The 20,891-nt window shown below is 46.5% G+C and overlaps 1 protein-coding gene across 5 annotated transcripts in view; it reads right to left on the minus strand.

Annotated features, from left to right (window-relative positions):
- The window catches only part of DPP6 (dipeptidyl peptidase like 6), a 547,256-nt gene that overhangs the window by 21,628 nt on the left and 504,737 nt on the right, over positions 1-20,891 (minus strand). For all 5 annotated transcript variants that reach the window (XM_064162829.1, XM_064162831.1, XM_064162828.1 and 2 more), the window contains one exon: positions 20,532-20,650. In XM_064162829.1, coding sequence (XP_064018899.1) covers positions 20,532-20,650 — 119 coding nt within the window. The remainder of the gene's footprint in view (positions 1-20,531; positions 20,651-20,891) is intronic.

A 20,891-nucleotide genomic window follows, 5' to 3' on the forward strand; every position in this document is an offset into this window, starting at 1 on the left:
CTGCAGCAGCTCTGCTCGGAGGACAGGCTACAAGAGTTGGGGCTCTGCAGCCTGGAGAAGAGAAGGCTTTGAGGAGACATTGAAGTGGCCTTCCAGTATCTGAAGTGGCTTACAGGAAGGCTGGGGAGAAACTACTTACAAGGTCTTCTAACAACAGGATGAGGAGTAATCATAGAATAGTTTAGGTTGGGAGGGACCTCAAGGTTTATCCAGTTCCAATCCCCTGCCATAGGCAGGGACACCTCCCACTAGAACAGGTCACTCAAGGCCTCATCCAACCTGGCCTTGAACACCTCCAGGGAGGTTCTGGAGCACAGAATTCAAAGATCTTTGATCACATTGGGTGCTTCTGTGCTCCAGAAGCTCCCTGGGCAACCTGTGCCAGTGTCTCACCACCCTCACTGCAAATAACCCTTTCCTAACATCTACTTTGAATGTCCACTCTGCCAGTTCAAACCCATTACTCCTTGTCCTGTCATTACAAGACCTTGTCAATAGTCCCTCCCAAGCCTTCCTGTAGCCCCCTTCAGATCCTGGAAGGCCACTCCAAGGTCTCCTCAAAGCCTTCTCTTCTCCAGCCTGCACAGCCCCAACTCTCTCAGCCTGTCCTCAGAGCAGAGCTGCTGCAGCCCTCTGAGCATCTTGGTGGCCTCCTCTGCACTGGCTCCAACACTTCCATGTCCTTCTTCTGCTGGAGGCTCCAGAACTGCCCCCAGGACTGCAGGTGGGGTCTGAGGAGAGCAGAGCCAAGGGGCAGAATCCCCTCCCTTGCCCTGCTGCCCACACTGCTCTTGCTGCAACCCAGCACAGGGTTGTGTCTGGGCTGCACTCACACTGCAGGCTCCTGTTGATCTTTTCCTCACCCCAGACCCCAGGGCCTGTTCCTCAGGGCTGCTCTCAGCCATCCCCCACCCAGCCTGACTTTTGTCTCCTATCAACTGAGAATCTTCTTCACAAACAATCTCATTCCTTTCCATTGTTTACAGCGAGGGTTGCGAGACACAAACAGGCTGCCCAAGGAGACCATGGATGCTCCCTCCTTGGAGTCCTTCAAGGGCAGGTTGGACGAGACCTTGAGTAATCTGGTCTAGTGGAAGGTGCCCTTGCCATCATCAGGGAGGTTGGAACTGGATGATCTTCAAGGTCCCTTCCAACCCAAACCATGCTACCATTCTGTGATTGTCTTCACATGCAGCTGAGTATAGAACACAGAGGAAAATCATGCTGCATTTAGCTGCATTTACTTTCCTACTACCATCAGACCCAGGTATGCTGATCAGATTTAATTCTAAACTGCCTTGCTTTGCCCCTGCAGTCTCAGAAGCCACTCTACTGGAAAAACAACAACCCTAATAAACAATTCATCGTGGCCATGATAAAATCATCACTGAAAACACAAGCAGTCCTCCCAAAAGACTCCAATCAGAGCCAGAGCAATCCTTCTTTAATTAACACAAAAGGAAAAGAATAAAGAGAAGACTACAATGCACACAACCCTTTCCTCTTCTGATTTTTTGGTCTTGTTATTTGGCACTAGAATAACTGTCAGAAACAAATAAATGATTAAAAGCAAAAAAAAAAGCCAGTTTGTAGCTTAGAAAATTCTTTACATTATATATTTGTTTCTTTAGGCTTTCACTGCCTTACTGTCATCTCCCCAAACCAATGTTTCAATGTGAGGTCCCACATAAAGATGTTCAGTTTGAAGCAATGGCAAATAAAACACATTTTAAAGTATGCATCAGTACCCTTGAAAAAGGAGACTTTGAGTTGCTCAATTTGGAGTTTCAACAAAGGAGAAAAGTAGGTAAAGATAAAAATCTACGGAGTAGAATCATCAGCTTTCTGAGGAAGATTATTCCTGATATTGGAATGGGCTGCCAAGGGAGGTGGTGGAGTCTCTGTCCCTGGAGGTGTTGAAGCCAAGCCTGGCTGGGGCACTTAGTGCCATGGTCTGATTGATTGGCTAGGGCTGGGTGCTAGGTTGGGCTGGATGAGCTTGGAGGTCTCTTCCAACTTGCTTGATTCTATGATTCTCTGATCCTGTGACAATTCATAGCTAGAAAACAACTACTGTGCTGACACTGAAGACTAACTCCCACCATACCTCAGTTTCACTACTGTCTCTTTTGCATGAGACCCTCAATAGCAAAGTTCACTGAGTTTGGACACACAGCTCAGCTACTCTAAAACATTTCTATGAACTGTCCCCAATAATGACATCCCAGTTAATCTCTATGAACTATCCCAAATAATGACATCCCAGTTAATCTCTATGAACTATCCCAAATAATGACATCCCAGTTAATCAGTGCACTCATAGAATCATAGAATCAAGCAGGTTGGAAGAGACCTCCAAGCTCATCCAGTCCAACCTAGCACCCAGCCCTGGCCAAGCAACCAGACCATGGCACTAAGTGCCCCAGCCAGGCTTGGCTTCAACACCTCCAGGGATGGTGACTCCACCACCTCCCTGGGCAGCCCATTCCAATGCCAATCACTCTCTCTGTGAAGAACTTCCTCCTGACAGCCAGCCTACACTTGACTTGTGAGGGAGCTGAAAGTCATCAAGAAGAACTGATTTTAGGAATTATGCCAATTGCTTACTTCAATGCCAGTTTTTAAAGTGAAACAGCCTAGTTGCATGCTGCACCATGGCTCTTGGTACATGCTTACATACAAAGCTTTTCCGCACTCAGGAGTCAAGTAGCTAATGCCTGGCAGGGATAGAACAAAGTTCTGGAAATAAGGAAGTGTATATTCATTAGCTGCCTCCTCTACTTTGTTGTTAAACCCCTATCAGTGTGACAGTCCCATTACACATGCCATCTGGTAAATGCCATCCGCTGTCATGTGCAGATCTGAGAGTGAAACCTAATTTGTTCAGTGAGCTGCTGGGAGCTGACAGAAGCAGAGCGACGACATCCTCTGCTCCATGTCTCCTCTCTCCAGAGCCTTTCCACATGGGTTTTTGACTGGGATTCCTGTGCCCTGGCACATTCTGCTGCTTCTGTTCTTTAATGAATGCTGATCAGAGAATCATAGAATCAACCAGGTTGGAAGAGACCTCCAAGATCATCCAGCCCAACCTAGCACCCAGCCCTGGCCAATCAACCAGACCATGGCACTAAGTGCCCCAGCCAGGCTTGGCTTCAACACCTCCAGGAACAGCAACTCCACCACCTCCCTGGGCAGCCCATTCCAATGCCAATCACTCTCTCTGACAACAACTTCCTCCTAACATCCAGCCTAGACCTCCCCTGGCACAGCTTGAGGCTGTGTCCCCTTGTTCTGTTGCTGGTTGACTGGGAGAAGAAACCAACCCCACCTGGCTATGTGTACATAGACACAGTCTATAGCAGACAGACACACAGTTAATAAAACAGCATAAATCTGTAGTTGCAGGAATGAGATTTTCAATTCATACAGTGAAAAGTCTGACTTCATCATAAGGCCTTTGACTTTAAAAACACTGCTGCCATTACCCACGCCAGAACTAAATTAAGCCATATCACTCTAATGACATGGGCAAATCTATCATCAAAGAAGCACTTCTTGCTGTGATCTGAAAGTGCACAGAAAGTCTGTTCCCCAGTAATTTGACAGGAAAAAGCATGGCCATGGCTTGTCATCAATTTTTAAAGCAGCTTTCCTTATTATTTCCAAGAGGATTCTGCTTAAACACTATCAGAAAGAAGCTGTCATAGAATCATAGAATCAACCAGGTTGGAAGAGACTTCCAAGATCAGCCAGTCCAACCTAGCACCCAGCCCTATCCAGTCAACTAGACCATGGCACTTAGTGCCTCATCCAGGCTTAGCTTCCACACCTCCAGGCACGGCGACTCCACAACCTCCCTGGGCAGCCCATTCCAATGCCAATCACTCTCTCTGACAACAACTTCCTCCTAACATCCAGCCTAGACCTCCCCTGCCACAATTTGAGACTGTGTCCCCTTCTTCTGTTGCTGGTTGGGAGAAGAGACCAACCCCAGCTGGCTACAGCCTCCCTGCAGGTAGTTGTAGACAGCAATGAGCTCTGCCCTGAGCCTCCTCTGCTGCAGGCTGCACACCCCCAACTCCCTCAGCCTCTCCTCATAGGGTTTGTGTTCCAGGTCCTTCAACAGCCTTTCTAGAATAAAAATGGAAAATCATACAACTTTTAGCAACATTTTTACCAATCATTTGTTCTGTAAGACTTTGAAGAGAACATTCCTGTTGTTTTCATCATCAAAACAGCATAAGGAATGATCATCAGCTACGGCTTTGACATTAAAATAGTGACTAGAAAAGAATAGGAGGTAAAACCGGACCAAAAAAATGGGAAAAGAAAAAGGAATTGTCTTATTCTTCTCATCCATATTCTCAAAGGCTTCACTGTGGCAGACAATTTCAGACCAGAAGCTAAATTCACAGTGTGTAAACAATGAAAATTCAAATAGTCTCTGCCAACGCCACCAGCATATCTCTTAAGCGCTGATGAATGATTTAAAAGAGCAGCTGCAAGCGATGGGAGCTGCGAGGTCTGGCTCTGCACAAGTGAGATAATTGGCAACAGCCATCTCTGTGTACAGATTCCAGATCTCTTTATTTGCTAAGCCATGAATTATTTATACCTGCCTGCATAAAGTTCATGTGTTGGGGTGATATTATCAGCCTCATAAATAGGGGCACGGGGAGCTCCGCGAACCGCTGCCTTTCCCGTTTACAGCATTACAGACAGATGTTTGTGCTGTTTGCTTTGGCAACCTTGTTGACACAAACATCAGACAGATCTGTGCTGCTGTTTGTGCTCCCCAAGGCGTTTGATTCTTTAATTTCATCTTTACTTCTTCACACGTAGCTTGTCTGGTGAAATAATCAGTGCTGGCTTGCTCGCTCTCGGGCCACACGCAGGACCGCGCACGCCGCGCCCGTGGTGCTGCTTGCCTCTGCCCCTCTGGTGTTAGCTAAATGCCTTATGTAGAGCAGAAATAAATCTGCTCATGCCCAGGCAGCTTCAGTTAGCGGTGTCTAGAGGGCAACTGAGCAAGGGATTTGCCCTTAATTACACTACACAGCGTAGGTCTGGTAAGTTCGTCAAAAGGTTGCGCAAGTGAATCAGCACAGTCAGGTCCTCAGTCCATGCCACAGCATTGTTTGAGGTGCCTGCAGACAGTGCTGTGAGGAGCTGGTCTGACACTAACTGGCCCCATCCCACTCTCTGCTCTTTAGCACAGAAGAACATGGGACCTGGGCCTGAGAAGACCCTCCCCTGATTCTTCAGGTAAAAGTGTGTTAGAAAAGTGTATTATAGTGTGGCCAGCAGGTTGAGGGAGGAGACTCTTCCCCTCTACTCCGCTCTGCTGAGACCCCACCTGGAGTACTGCATCCAGTTCTGGAGCCCCCATGACAAAAGTGATGTGGAGATGCTGGAGTGTGTCCAGAGCAGGACCAGGAGGATGCTCAGAGGGCTGCAGCAGCTCTGCTGTGAGCACAGACTGAAAGAGTTGGGGCTGTGCAGGCTGGAGCAGAGGAGGCTCCCAGGTGACCTTCATGTGGCCTTCCAGGATCTGAAGGGGGCTACAAAAAAGCTGGGGAGGGACTTTTGAGGCTGTCAGGGGGTGACAGGACTGGGGGGAATGGAGCAAAGCTGGAGGTGAGGAGGAAGTTGTTGAGCATGAGAGTGGTGAGAGGCTGGAATGGGCTGCCCAGGGAGGTGGTTGAGGCCCCATGGCTGGAGGTGTTTAAGGCCAGGCTGGATGAGGCTGTGGGCAGCTTGCTCTAGGGTAGGGTGTCCCTGGGCATGGCAGGGGGTTGGAACTGGCTGATCCTTGGGGTCTATGATTCTTGACCAAGTCGCTCTAAACATAACTGTTTTCACTCCTACTGGTGTCTCACTTAATTCCTGCTGGCATCTCACTTTTCTGGTAGCAGCTGCCCTCTAACTTGGAGCTGCACTGGCTGTTGCTTCATCTTCTAAGGTTTGCTTTAATAAGCTGTTTTCTCCTAAGCACAAGTGTTCCTGTTATAGTCAGAGGAGCCATGTGTCCTGAAAGCTCTCACTGAGTAGGATAAACTAGATTATTAAAATAGAATAGAATCAACCAGGTTGGGAGAGACCTCCAAGCTCATCCAGTCCAACCCATTGCCCAGCTCCATCCAGTCAAACAGACCATGGCACCAAGTCTCTCATCCAGTCTCTTCCTGAACACCCCCAGGGATGGTGACTCCATCACCTCCCTGGCAGCCCATTCCAATGGCAAAGCTTCCTTCTGTAAGATGAAGTTCCTTTTCCTCTTCATCTTTAATGCGAGTGGTTTATATTCACTTCCTCCTTGGGGAATTTGGGGGTAGGACTGGATGAGCTTTAAAGGTCCTTTCCAACACAAAACTTCCTATGATTCCCAAACAGAAATAACCAGGACTCTGCTGCAGAGAAAGCTTAACTGGCCCTCACGCAGTGAAACTCCAACTTGCCCAGTTCTACGGAACATTGTTTGCCTGCCCCATCCTAACAGAGCATTTGCCTTGCCCATGATCACTGCAGGCAGGCAGTTTGCAGACACCCAACGATCAGCACTGCATGCTCAGGCACCCATCTGCTCTTCTGAGGCATTTCTAACTGTTGAGCTTGAAGCCTGCAAGACAAATTCTTGCCCTGGCTGACCACGTGCTTAATTTTGCCCTTTGTACTATTAATTTCTTGCACTCCAGCCCTGCAAGACAGCCAGCTTCTCCACTGTTTCTCTTTGCCTTCTGATGATGTTTATCAGCTTTGTGGCCTTAATAAATTCCATTAGCTGTGTCCAGCTTCAGATTCCCAGGCTTCCAGGGAACAGTCTGAGTAAGGTCCTAATGAACCCTGCTGCTGATCTCTAATTAGCCTTACATTTCTCTTCATCATAATCTACTGCCTTTTTCATTTAGCTGGTGCTTAACCTTCTCTTACAACTCTTTCACTAATCCCCATCCTCTGCTGCTTAATGAAGATCATCCAATGAGCTATCACATAGAGTGAGCTGAGTGAAAGCATTTCCTTCCTTTCACAAAGCTTTGGCTAAGGTTTTCAAAAGCCACAATGCAACAATGCATGGGGTTGGTTCCAAAGTGGAAGGCAGAAAACCTACAACCTTCAAGAAACACTGCAGGCACATTCAGACACTATAGTGATGGAATCAGGAGTACAAAAGAGGTAGGTTAGGAGAATCTGCTTGCAGAACTCCTAGACCTAGCAGAGCACCATGACTCAAAGCCTGGAGATATAAGTATCACAGGGAAGAGGGAAGCACTCCAGCTTATGTGAGGATCACTGACTTCCCAAAAGGCTATGATAGTCTGAGGCACTTAGTGCCATGGCCTAGTTGAATGGATAGGGCTGGGAGCTAGGTTGCACTGGATGAGCTTGGAGGTCCCTTCCAACCTGCTTGACTCTATGGTTCTGTTGCAGTACACTGGTTCAGATCTACAGATAGAAGAATGAATCTTAACAGAGAAATCCCCACACCCAACTCTCCTTTTCCCAATTTCTCATCTATTTCTTGCTACTTCTAATTAAATCCCTCATTAATTTACCCTCTTTCAATTTGCCTTTAATCCAGGCTTTCTGCAAACTTAGAGAAGAGAGGAATGCAAAAAAGTTTAACATTTGTTCCTCTTCTTAAAACACAAATTTCCTGCTGGATTAGTACATGCTAAACCTAAAAGAAATAGGATGTGTGAAGGAATATGCTTGGCACCTTCTGTATTCCTTGCTCACAGTCTCTGGATGATTTGGGATGCTTAGGAAGGCCACATTTGGAGGCTTTGAAGACAACACTAAACACAGCCCTGAGCAACCTGGTCTGAGCTTTTAGACACCGTTTGGAGTAGGAGGTTGCACTGCAGACCTTCTAAAGGTCCTTCCAACATGAACTGTCCTATGATTTTGTGATTCCATAATTAAAACATATCACAAATGGCAGTGCCATCATGATAGACTGTGCAGCCAAGTCCTGGTTGGGCTCTGGAAAGGGAGGAAGAGTGCTGCAGCCCCTGTCACTCCTCCCAGCATCTCTAATAAACATTTGGCTGATAGATTGAAGGCAAAAATGCTTCCTTGTAATCATAGCATGAAAGAAAATCCTCTCCTCTCAGGGCTCCTTACAATTGACTAACACTGACAGAATAAAACCCCCACTGCATATTTTGTCTTCATTCCATTAAAAGCTTAGCAGAAAGAGATTTAGATCATCTTAGTTCATGCTTTTATCTCCTGCAACCAAATAGAGACAACCTGGGTAGTTCAGTAATAACCAATATGAACTTTCAAACCCACAAAGAACTCATAATAGCATTGCTCTTCATCCTTGGGTTATGATGCTCTTTTTTGTCTCATGAGTTCTCATGTTTAAATATATATCCTTAAGGTATTGATTATATTAATAAGGGACTAAACAAGTATTGAGCAAACAGGAAACAAAAGCCATTAATAAACCTTACAGCTGCTCCAGCTGGCAAAAAAGGAAGAGGTGAAAGAAGCAGTTTTCCTTAGAGGAAGCTTTAAATCTTGTGGGATGGTAACATCTGTACTATCCACTGTAGAATAATGAGCTCAACCAAGGTTGCTCATATAGCTGGAAACACTGCACATGCAGCCTAGGCTCAACATGCAGGAGGCCACTGCCTGATTTGTGAAGCTCCTTTATTTGAAGCATTGAAGGAAGCCTGTTGTCATGGTCATTTATCTCCTATGAGTGGAGTTCAGATAAAATGTTATATATATGGAATGGCCAAGTGACAAAAACCCTGGCTGCAAGCAGATGATAGATCACCTTCCTCTGGGCAAGATCAGGCAGCTGATATTTACAAGCAAGAGCCAGGAAGAAAATAGGATCAGAGTGTGGAAAAGCAAGGAACATGTAGTGCTTTGGAGAATTATGTTTACAGGGGACAGGAGCTTCACACAACCACAGATTTAACCAGGTTGGAAAAGACCTCCAGGATCATTGAGTCCATCCTATCACCTACCCTCCTAATTAAGAAAACCATGGCAATAAGTGCCTTATGGAGCAAAGCTGGAGGTGGGGAGATTCAGACAGGAGGTGAGGAGGAAGTTGTTGAGCATGAGAGTGGTGAGAGGCTGGAATGGGTTGCCCAGGGAGGTGGTTGAGTCCCCATGGCTGGAGGTGTTTAAGGCCAGGCTGGATGAGGCTGTGGGCAGGGTGATCTAGGGTAGGGTGTCCCTGACCATGGCAGGGGGTTGGAACTAGATGATCCTTGTGGTCTCTTCCAACCCTGACTGATTCTGTGATTCATCCAGCCTCTTCTTAAACACCTCGAGGGGTGGTGACTCCACCACCTCCCTGGGCAGCCCATTCCAATGCCAATCACTCTTTCTGCCAAGAATTTCTTCCTAACATCCAGCCTGAACCTGCCCTGGTACAACTTGAGGCTGTGTCCTCTTGTTCTGTCCCTGGTTGCCTGGCAGAAGAGCCCAACCCCAGCTGGCTACAGCCTCCTTTCAGGGAGCTGCAGACAGCAATGAGCTCTGCCCTGAGCCTCCTCTTCTGCTGTTGGAGTGGGCTGCCCAGGGAGGTGGTGGAGTCACCATCCCTGGAGGTGTTCAAGGAAAGCCTGGATGAGGCATTTAGTGCCATGGTCTGGTTGACTGGATAGGGCTGGGTGCTAGGTTGGACTGGATGAGCTTGGAGGTCTCTTCCAACCTGGTTGATTCTATGATTCTGCAGGCTGCACACCCCCAGCTTCCTCAGCCTCTCTTCATAGGGCTGTGCTCCAGGCTCCTCATCAGCCTTAGAATCATAGAATCAACCAGGTTGGAAGAGACCTCCAAGTTCATCCAGCCCAACCTAGCACCCAGCCTGTCCAATCAATCAGACCATGGCACTAAGTGCCTCATCCAGGCTATTTCTGAATACCTCCAGGGATAGCAACTCCACCACCTCCCTGGGCAGCCTATTCCAATGTCAAATGCCCTTCTCTGGGCACGCTCAAGCACCTCAACATCTTTGTTAAATTGAGGGGCCCAGAACTGGACACAGTACATTCACAATCCCCTTTTTTCTCCCTCTTTTTCTTTTCTTCCATGCACTGGAAATTGCAGGTGCTCTTTATTAATTTCACTTTTAAACATGAATGCAAAATTTTCCCCCCACTTGTTTTATGCCAGTGAGTATTTAGGGCTACTTTATGCCTCATTAAAGAGTGAAATATTTTATAACATAGAAGAATGATCTACTTGAAGGAAGACAAAAATGCAACTGGAACATCCCCAAAAGCCACCATCTAAATTAATTTTTGATTACTGTAACAACTACATCATTAAGAGCTGATAGAAATGAAGTTCTCTTCCAAATTCTGAACCCCTAACAGCATTTTCTCTTTCCCTGGAGGAAAAGCTCTTGTGATCCCTTCAGTTTGTGGAATAGAGACTGTCCATATCAGTTTGCTGTGTTGAAGTCACACGAGGATGTGAGGCAGAGAGAATGGGCTCTATCCACTGCATCCTGCCTTTACCCAGGGGATTTCTGACCCATGAACTGCACACAAAGGAGCTGAGATGCAAGAGCCAACCTCGGCTGTTAAGTAAGAAAGGGAGTCAAGTGAATGCAAATGTGAATGCTATAGTAATTAGAATATAAATAGGGCCCAGAGATTAAGCCTGTGCATGCTTTCAAACAGCAGAAACTCATTTAAGCTTTCTAAGCCCCAGGAAAAGTTCTAAAAGGTCACAGTTTGCCTGGAAGCACTAATTACTGCGTCCTGCTACCCAGTACACAAAAACCCAAGTGTTGTCCTAATCAGCCTTGTAGGGGAAACCATCCTGGTCACAACAGATAACAGTCACCCAGTGACCTAATCTGGCTTCTGGCCCTTGTGGACATACAGGACTGCAGTTCTCCAGGATGTGCAGAGGCAGAATATTATCCAAGTGCCAGACCATGGCACTAAGTGCCTCAGCCAGGCTTGGCTTCAACACCTCCAGGGATGGTGACTCCACCACCTCCCTGGGCAGCCCATTCCAATGCCAATCACTCTCTCTGACAACAACTTCCTCCTACCATCCAGCCTAGACCTCCCCCGGCACAACTTGAGACTGTGTCCCCTTCTTCTGTTGCTGGTTGAGGCATAGAAAGGCACAGTTGGAAGGCAAGCAGAAGACACCCTCCCCTGAGCGTCCTCCTACCAGGCACCACCTGGGAGCTATCACTTATGGCATCTGCACTATGGGAAGTATTTATAGTTGGCTCCTAGCCTTGGCTGGGGTCTTCAGAGCTATTGAGATGACTACACCAAAATGTGATTGGCGGCTGGTGTGTACTCCATTAGTGAAGTCTGGGAAACAGCCTTTCACATTTGTGCCTATTGTGCTTCTCCATCCATAGCCTCTTGACCTGGTCAATAAAACTTTCCAGCACTAGTAGTTATTTCAGCATCTAATTAAGTCTCTTTAGGCTGCCTCAGTAGCATCATTTATTGTGATCCTTTCCAAAGGATCACTTGAATGCCAGTCTCTGGCCCTCTGAGCAGGACCAGCTGCACTTAGAAAGCATTTACTTGAATTTCAGTAAGAAGTGCTCTGGAGACTCTCTAAGAGGCTTTGCCATTTCCATGATGGGTAGTTGTGTGATACTAATAGTTGACAATAAGCTCACACCCTGTAGAAATATTGTCAGGCAGAAGGCTTCCTACATAATAACTTTAAAGAGGGATTAAGTGTCCATTTAATGTTTCTTCCAGGCCCTGAAGTGAGATACTTGTAGACACAGCAGCGAGCTCTCCTCAGATGTCCACTAGAGATGTTCTAAGCCAAGCGGAGTGGTTACCTGGAGAGGTTAAATGGGAACTTCAGCTTCTTTGCCTCTCAAAAGCAAGAAAAAGACTTTCTACTAATTTAACCTGGATGTTACCAACAGAGAACCCTCCCAGTGGAACACTCTTCCTGTGGCATTTGATGATCACTCTTTTCCCTGTTCAGATCCCTCCTAGGAGAGCAATACTTCCACATCACTCAGCGGTGCATGCAAACACGTGTCTAAGGATGCTCCAAGTGCAAAAACCTACAGGAGGATATTTCCCCTTGCAGCTGCTCTGAGTCTCTCACTTCCTGACACACTCACAGTGCTCTAAAAACATCTAACACCTAATGATGAGCTGAAGCCAAAATGGGTTATAATATTTTTCCTAACTACTTCACTACTGCTATAAACCAAAATCCAGTCCCTTGTTCAGGAGACCATTGTCACCGTCCCTGGAGGTGTTCAAAAAAAGCCTGGATGAGGACTTAGTGCCATGGTCTGGCTGTCTGGACAGGGCTGGGTGCTAGGTTGGACTGGATGAGCTTGGAGGTCTCTTCCAACCAGGTTGATTCTATGATTGTCTATCTCTGAAGGGAATGAGCACAGCTGTGGTGGCACAGGAGGCCAGTCCCATCTTAGCCACATGTCAAGGGTGATTCTGGTGCTCTGTGTACCTCCAGCTCCTGCTGTGGCTGGTGGGAATTAAGAGCATTCAGCATCTGGGAGGACTGTCCCCACACTTATTAAGGCCTGCAATGTAATTACAGAGTAGTTATTGAATTGCTGTTGAGACAGAAGTTTGCGAGGTGCTGTGAGCTAACAGCAAACGTGTGCAGCCATGCCTTGTTAACTCCTCACTCCAGTACTGCTTCATCACTTTGCATGCTGCTTTTGCTACAGGAGTGCTCTCCTGCATACCAATAGCTGTGTTTCTGCTGGGAAGTTTTTTCTGCAGTGAACAGACAGGGGATTCACTGAATGTTTCAAAACCACTTTGGTCATGTATCCGTTTAGAATCATAGAATCAAGCAGGTTGGAAGAGACCTCCAAGCTCATCCAGCCCAACCTAGCACCCAGCCCTGGCCAATCAACCAGACCATGGCACTAAGTGCCCCAGCCAGGCTTGGCTTCAACACCTCCAGGCACGGCAACTCCACCACCTCCCTGGGCAGCCCATTCCAATGCCAATCACTCTCTCTGCCAACAACTTCCTCCTCACATCCAGCCTAGACCTCCCCTGGCACAGCTTGAGACTGTGTCCCCTTCTTCTGTTGGAGGTTGCCTGGGAGAAGAGCCCAACCCCACCTGGCTACAGCCTCCCTTCAGGCAGCTGCAGACAGCAATGAGCTCTGCCCTGAGCCTCCTCTGCTGCAGGCTGCACACCCCCAGCTCCCTCAGCCTCTCCTCACAGGGCTGTGCTCCAGGCCCCTCCCCAGCCTTGCTGCCCTTCTCTGGACACCTTCCAGCATCTCAACATCTCTCTTGAATTGAGGGGCCCAGAACTGGACACAGCACTCATGTTGTGACCTGAGCAGTGCTGAGTGCAGGGGCAGAATAACCTCCCTTGTCCTGCTGGCCACACTGCTCCTGAGCCAGGCCAGGATGCCATTGGCTCCTGGAGCCAAGTGCCATTGGCCAGGAGCCTCTATGTCCCTTATTGTCCTTAGACACCTGAGAATTGCAGTCAGAAATGGATTTTATTTTCTCACCACCTCTACCAAGCTGGAATTACAAGATCTGCCTGAGTTCTCCAAAAGAGACTGTGGCAGAGAAAGAAGTCAAACTCCTGTGTCTCAACCTGCATGTTGTATTTAGCTAGGACTTCTCAGAGCTCTGTTACCAAACATGTCTTTGAACTCTCTGTGTCTAGATCCAGGCTAATAAATTAAAACAGCTACTATAAACCCTACTTGCCTGTAGGTATATACATCACAGGTGTCTGAATTCAACTCAGGATACACAGAATCCAGCACTACTATACATATAACATGATTAATTTGTTCCAGAAAGGGAAAAAGAAAGCAATCCACTTAGGTTTTGCAGACAAATTTGCTTAACTATTGAGTGCTGAAGAGAGGTCTTCCTAGCCTAGAGAAGAGAGGGCTGAGGGGGAATCTTATCACTGCTTATACTTACTTACAGAGTGGGTGACAGGAGGATGGGGCTGGTCTCTTTTCTGTGGTACCCAGTGATAGAACAAGGGGTAAAGGCACAAAATTGAACATAAGAAGATCCATCTAAACATGAGGAGGAACTTCTTTACTTTGAGGGTGGTAGAGCACTGGAACAGGCTGCCCTGAGGCACAGTGGATTATCTCTAGAGTCATTCAAAACCCACCTGGATGCCATCCTGTGCAACCTATTACAGGTGAACCTGCTCTGGCAGGAGGCTTGGACTAGATGATTTCCAGAGGTCTAACTCCTATCATTCTGTGATTCCATGAGTTGTTTGAAGAGTTCATAAATAGCTAAATATATTCAGGGAAGAGTTAAGCTTCATACTGTCCTTATTGCTTGCACTGACTTTACCTCTGCATCAGAACCAAGAGCAATCTGGTGCCAGGAATGCTATTGATAAGGCTGGGACATGGCAAGGTTTCTGTATCATACATAAGGCAACACAGGAGCAACATAAGTAAGTTCTGCAGAGAAAAGGTTGCTTTATGAATCTGTGCTTTATGAATGACAGAAATCTTCCATCAATTTACATAGCTCCTGGTGTCTGCTTGTCCATAGCATAAAAACTTCTTGTCTCCAGATTCTCCACTGCTTTCCAGGGATGGTAGATCTGGCTCAAAAGGCACAGGTTAAAAGGTCTGATTAAATGAAGGAATTGAGAAAGATGTAGAAAGAGGTTCATTACTCTCCTGCCTGGAGGCATGAGCCAACCTTTTATTGCAGGAGCTAGGCAGGCTTGTCCCTGATGGGTACATTATTGCAAAAATCCTGAAGAGAGTAATTATGCACCATCCACACTGACAGAGCTAGACACATTTCTGCTCTGCTCCAGTAGCCAATGGTGCTTTTCCTTGGAGTGCTGTCTGGCAATATGAGGAAGGAAATAGGGGTCATGATACCTGACTTCCAATGTGGCCATAGGCAAACCACTAATTGTTGCTGCTGCTTTGCTCCCCACTTGATAAAAGCATGGAAATGATCATTTAGGGAAAGGTTGCAAAAGGTTTTACATATCTTTCTCTAACTCAAATTAAACAGTGCAGTATTTATTTTACCAGCACCTCTACTGCCTCTGCCTTTCCTGATCAATTTCAATATGGCATTGTCTTCACATACTAAATATTAATACCTTCCTGTTCAAAGAATCATAGAATCAAGCAGGTTGGAAGAGACCTCCAAGCTCAGCCAGTCCAACCTAGCACCCAGCTCTGACCAATCAACCAGACCATGGCACTAAGTGCCCCAGCCAGGCTTGGCTTCAACACCTCCAGGCACAGAGACTCCACCACCTCCCTGGGCAGCCCATTCCAATAGAAGCCCCTGGGAATGGGCTGTTTGCAGTGAGAGTGCTGAGACACTGGCACAGATTGTCCAGGGAGATTGTGGGGCACAGAAGCACCCAATGTGATCAAAGATCACATTGGGTGCTTCTGTGCCCCACAACCTCCCTGGAGATGTTCAAGGTCAGGTTGGATGAGGCCTTGAGCAACCTGTTCTAGTGGGAGGTGTCCCTGCCCATGGCAGGGGGTTGGAACTGGCTGAGCTTTGAGGTCCCTTCCAACCTAAACCATTCTATGACTCTATGAATTATTTCAGTTTATGTCTTTTGTAACTTAGACTCATCTGCATTGAAATAGTCTCTGCATGTGGAATCCTTTAGAAGGACAGACTTTTCTGCATGGGCAGGGGCTTGTGTCATGACCACACAGTAGTGCATCTGTAAAATTATTCCAAAGTGTGGTTTTAGACCTCTCCATCCTGGAAGGCTGAACCTTGCTAAAATTGTGCTTTGGACTTTGCAGTGTTAAAATGAGATTAAAAAAAAGAGGTCAGGACAACCTACCCCAAAGCAAAGGCAGATGATTTTGTGGTACTTGGTAGCAAAATTCTTTGCTGACTCTAACAAAAATCTGGAACATCATAGAAATTAAAGATAACAAAATGACTTTTTAATGCTCAGAAGAAACCTAATAAGTGGAAGCAGCAAGCACTGCTCCTAAGTGTTGCCATGCCCAGATGGTGTTCCCATCTTCCACCGAAAGAGAGGGAAGAAGAGAATTTCATTCTCAAGGAACAGTTTAAGGAGCTGAGAAGTTTATAGCCACATGCTGCCTCTAAAAAGAAGAGAACGTGCAGCACTTGTCTTTAAATCTCATAAATAGACAGAGAGGATGAATTATACTCACAGCAGTATGAGGAACTTGACTCAGACTGTGGCTAATTCGGTCGCGTTGCCTCTTCGTTAGTATGAATCACTCTCAGATTGCCAAGGTTCCCTGCTCTCTGCTTTGCACCACTGGTTCTCTCTTTGTGAGACTCAACCAGCATCTTCTCTGGCAGGACCTAGGACCTATAAATCCTCCTTTTAAAGATTTCCCAACCCTGTAGGCATCTTTCAGCACTGCAGGGCCAGGAGTGTAGTTACAGAGCTGTTGTCCTCACAGCTGCTGGCTCAGAGGGCATACATGGGGAAAAGCAGAGGAATTCCTTCCCTCTTGGCTCTTTAGGTATTTTATCCAGCACAGCTCAGTGACAAGATAGCATTTTGCTCTACAGCTACAGAATGGCCTGCTAAGGAAGACAGAAATGGCTTCATTCCTGCTGTCCATGATTACTGATCTATAGCATCTAGGCTAAGCTGCTGGAAACTGCAGAGCTAGAGAGGACATCTAAAGCAGGTGGTGATATTTTCCTTCGAAGAGTCAGGTTTGCTTCCTTCAAAGAGAGACACCATTAAAGTCACTTGGCCTGCACAAAAGTGGCAGTGAAGTCTACCAGCCAGCTACAAACACAGGTTCCAGCAGAGAGAATTTCAAAGAGTTAGGATAAAGAACTGTTTCTGGAAAGGAAGGAAGAGTTGGGACCTGTAGAAGATGACAGTGTTCTCTGCTCTCTCACACTCTTATCTCCTTCTCAGAACAAAAGCTGACTTTTCCCAAAGTGGTCAGCAAATGTAAGGATAGTAGACAGTGCATTGGCAAGTAGGCTTCTCTATCACCAGAGAAGAATTAGAGGATAGGCTGTGAAAAGGAACCAATGGTGATGTCTGCTGCACTCATAGGCTTGCTGAGATGGATAAGAACAAGAATACAAACACAGATAAAGGAGTTGCTCTTCCTGGCTCTGGCTGCTTCCCTTCTCTCTCTAACCTGCTGTCTAACTAATTCTTCTGCTTCCTACCCCCCCTGGCTGACCCTCCAAACTCACCTTGAACATAAGGCAAAGTCTGGGATAAGGTAGAGGGGTGGAGAGGAGGTGGAAGGGTGGCTGGGAGCCCCTCCTGGGCACTCTGGTTTCTGGGAGGGCTGCTGTGTTTCTGTATGACTTTTTAACTTGCCTATCTCTGTCTACAGCTGTAGATATTGTAAATGCCTGCCTGTATATTGTGCTAAGCTGTGAATGTAAAGCTTCATTCTTTAATTTCCAGCTCGGCTGAGGCTAGTCTGGGTGACTTTTCTTAAGTCTGGGAGGGCAGGTGACACCCAAACCATCACAAATGCTAATTGCAGATTAGGCTTTATCCTTCAGAGGAGAAGGAGATACCACCTAAAAACAGAGTTCAGTGATTTATTGGCTCAGTGTCACTCAGTCTTGCACTGCACATGTCAGAGCCCCACTAAAGAAACAGGAACAAACTGCTTTCAGCAACCCAGTCTTGCAATTTCCTACCCTTTTCTCTAGGCAACTGAATTTTACATCCCATTCCAGAAGAGACAACCCCATCCTCAATTAGATTTATGTAGAAAGTAACAACACCTTTCCACCCAGATCTTCAGCCTGTGTATCTTAGAGGGAATCAGTCGCTCTGCCTGTGCTGGTTTATGGGAGGAGACAGAAGTGTAAACCCATATTTTGTGATGACAATGACAGTAGGAGTGACCTTGCTCCAGCACATATTGCTTTTTCAGCAGTGTCTAGAGGAGATAATCTAACAGCAGACTGCAATGCCTCATGTTTCCTCAGATCTTGCTACAGTAATTCAATCATAAGCATATAAAATTAGATGGAAAAGAAGGTAACTAGCCTGCTGGGACTGTGTGATTGCAAGAAATGTTGCCTCCTGACAGTGAGCATTACACTGCCCTCTTGAAAGAGAGCTTACCCTTCATTACAGCATACTTCTCTCATGTCAGTCTGTGCCAGGCAGCACTGCTGTTAAGCACAGGCTGCAGGACAGCCAAAAGCCCTTTAAGACAATTATGTGCTGCATCCAAGGTAAAAAAACAGGCAATAGAAACAGTCTGACTATTGAACTTCAGGATGAAAGAGACATTTCTTCTGTCTTTTTGTTTGGTTGGTCCTTGTTGCTTTTTGGGTTTGTTTTAACATAAAAAGTGTTTTCCCTTTACGTTGCCTTTCATTTAATCATCAGTTGCTTAATCACATCTTACAAACCTTGGAGTCACCATCCCTGGGGGTTTTCAAGAAAAGCCTGGATGAGGAACTCAGTGCCATGGTCTGGTTGACTGGATAGGGCTGGGTGCTAGTTTGGCCTGGCTGAGCTTGGAGGTCTCTTCCAACCTGGTTGATTGTATGATCTGTTTTAGAGCAGCCGAGCCACAGTCATGGCTGTGTGTCCAAACTCAGTGAAGTTTGCAACTGTAGGTCTCAAGCAAAAGAGACAGAGTGAAACTGAGGTATGGTGGGAGTTACTCTTCAATGTCAGCACAGTAGTTGTTTTCTAGCTATAAATATCAGAGAATCAACCAGGTTGGAAGAGACCTCCAAGCTCATCCAGTACAACCTAGCACCCAGTCCTGGCCAATCAACCAGACCATGGCACTAAGTGCCTCATCCAGGCTTTGCTTGAACACCTCCAGGGATGGTGACTCCACCACCTCCCTGAGCAGCCCATTCCAATGCCAATCACTCTTACCCTTGCACATGTCCTGTGGGCAGCTGAGAAAATACAATACTTTAAATGATTACAGGTGTGATCACAGTAAAATAACTAATGTCCAGCTCCCTTAAAAGGCACTTATGGGTCTGACATAAAGCCATACACCAGGTACTACTACAAACACAGACTTCAGTAGGCAGCCACACAGAGTAAGACCTGAGCTCTGGGTTCCTTCATACAATGTAGATAGAGAAGACAGCACCAAACAGCAACAGGTACTTTGAGGCCACTGCAACAGCATATTCAGCAGATATAGACTCTGATGGCCTTACAATGGAAGCATTGCTTACAGCAGCTGAGAATCTGGCCCACAGCTTATGTGAAATCATTCCCTGGGTACTTAAATTAACATACACATATAACATAATAAAACTCATTAATCTCCTCAAGTATCACTGCAGGTTTTTGTGAATGAGATATAAAGAAATCCCAGCATATCACTTTGTAACTGCTGATAAGAGCCTTTAGAAACCTTAATCTTGTTATTCACAAATGCTTCTTAATTACTACAAAACAGTTCTTCTGGTGTCAAGGAGATGGGCATTTTCTCTGGTAGCTACTGCCAGCTTTCCTTGGGATTAAAACAAGAAGAAAAATATCCAAGGAATTTGTTTTGGAGGCAGGCTTCATCAATATAATAACATTTATTACACAACTCCATGTTTATTGGGAAATAGGATCATAATGGGTTAGGTTGGAAGGGACCTCAAAGCTCAGCCAGTTTCAACCCCTGCCATAGGCAGGGACACCTCCCACTAGAACAGGTCACTCAAAGCCTCGTCCAACCTGGCCTTCAACACCTCCCTGGGCAACCTGTGCCAGTGTCTCACCACCCTCACTGCAAACAACCCTTTCCTAACATCTACTCTGAATCTCCCCTCTGCCAGTTCAAACCCATTCCTCCTCATCCTGTCACTACAAGACCTTGTCAATAGTCCCTTCCCAGCCTTCCTGTAGCCCCCTTCAGATCCTGGAAGGCCACTCCAAGGTCTCCTCAAAGCCTTCTCTTCTCCAGGCTGCACAGCCCCAACTCTCTCAGCCTGTCCTCATAGCAGAGCTGCTGCAGCCCTCTCAGCATCTTGGTGGCCTCCTCTGCACTGGCTCCAACACTTCCATGTCCTGCTTGTGCTGGGGGCTCCAGAACTGCCCCCAGGACTGCAGGTGGGGTGTGAGGAGAGCAGAGCCAAGGGGCAGAATCCCCTCCCTTGCCCTGCTGCCCACACTGCTCTTGCTGGAGCCCAGCACAGGGTTGCTGTCTGGGCTGCACTCACACTGCAGGCTCCTGTTGAGCTTCTCATCACCCCAGACCCCCAGGTCTGTTTCCTCAGGGCTGCTCTCTGTACAAATAAAGCTTCATTCTAATCTCCAGCTCAGCTGAGTCTACTCTGGGTGATTTTCTTAAGCAGGGGGGGCAGGTAACACCCAAACCACCACAGTATGCTCAGGAAAAGATTGCAGACATCTACTTTGTAGTTAAAATTCCAAATACACAAAAGAAAAAGAAACAAATAGAAACAAAACAGTGTTAAGAGAAAAGCTGTAAGAGAAAAGTGACTCAGATATTTATGGCTGGTCTTTAAAAGCTGTCTACAGGTACACAGGGTATTTAAAGGTATCAATCCTAGCTCCAAATCCCATCCTTAGGCAAGACAACCACAACAGCAAAGCTCAGCATACCTTCACATGTCAGCAGGAAGTATTCCAGGTTGTGGCTGAAGGATGCACTGAAATAAGTGCAGTTTTCAATCAGATCACAAGACAGACACCGCCTGTTGAAGTTCCCATTTGTGCTTGCACTGAAAAAGTTAACATCAGCCCATGAAGGTCACTAAGTAGTTATCTGAAAACCACATTACTTGAACCTTGCTGTATTGCAGAACAAGAACATAAATAGAATGTGTCCAACCTTAGTAAGAGACAAAGCATTTCCATTTGGTGGAGCTTAAATGGCAGTCATGGCTTTTTTTTGCCTGATTAGAGAATGTATAAGAGGGCAGGGATGTCTCTGTTTTGCAAGGTCAGTTGCTTATGGAGGAA

This window comes from Pogoniulus pusillus, chromosome 23 (assembly GCF_015220805.1).
Source record: "Pogoniulus pusillus isolate bPogPus1 chromosome 23, bPogPus1.pri, whole genome shotgun sequence".
NCBI lineage: Eukaryota > Metazoa > Chordata > Aves > Piciformes > Lybiidae > Pogoniulus > Pogoniulus pusillus.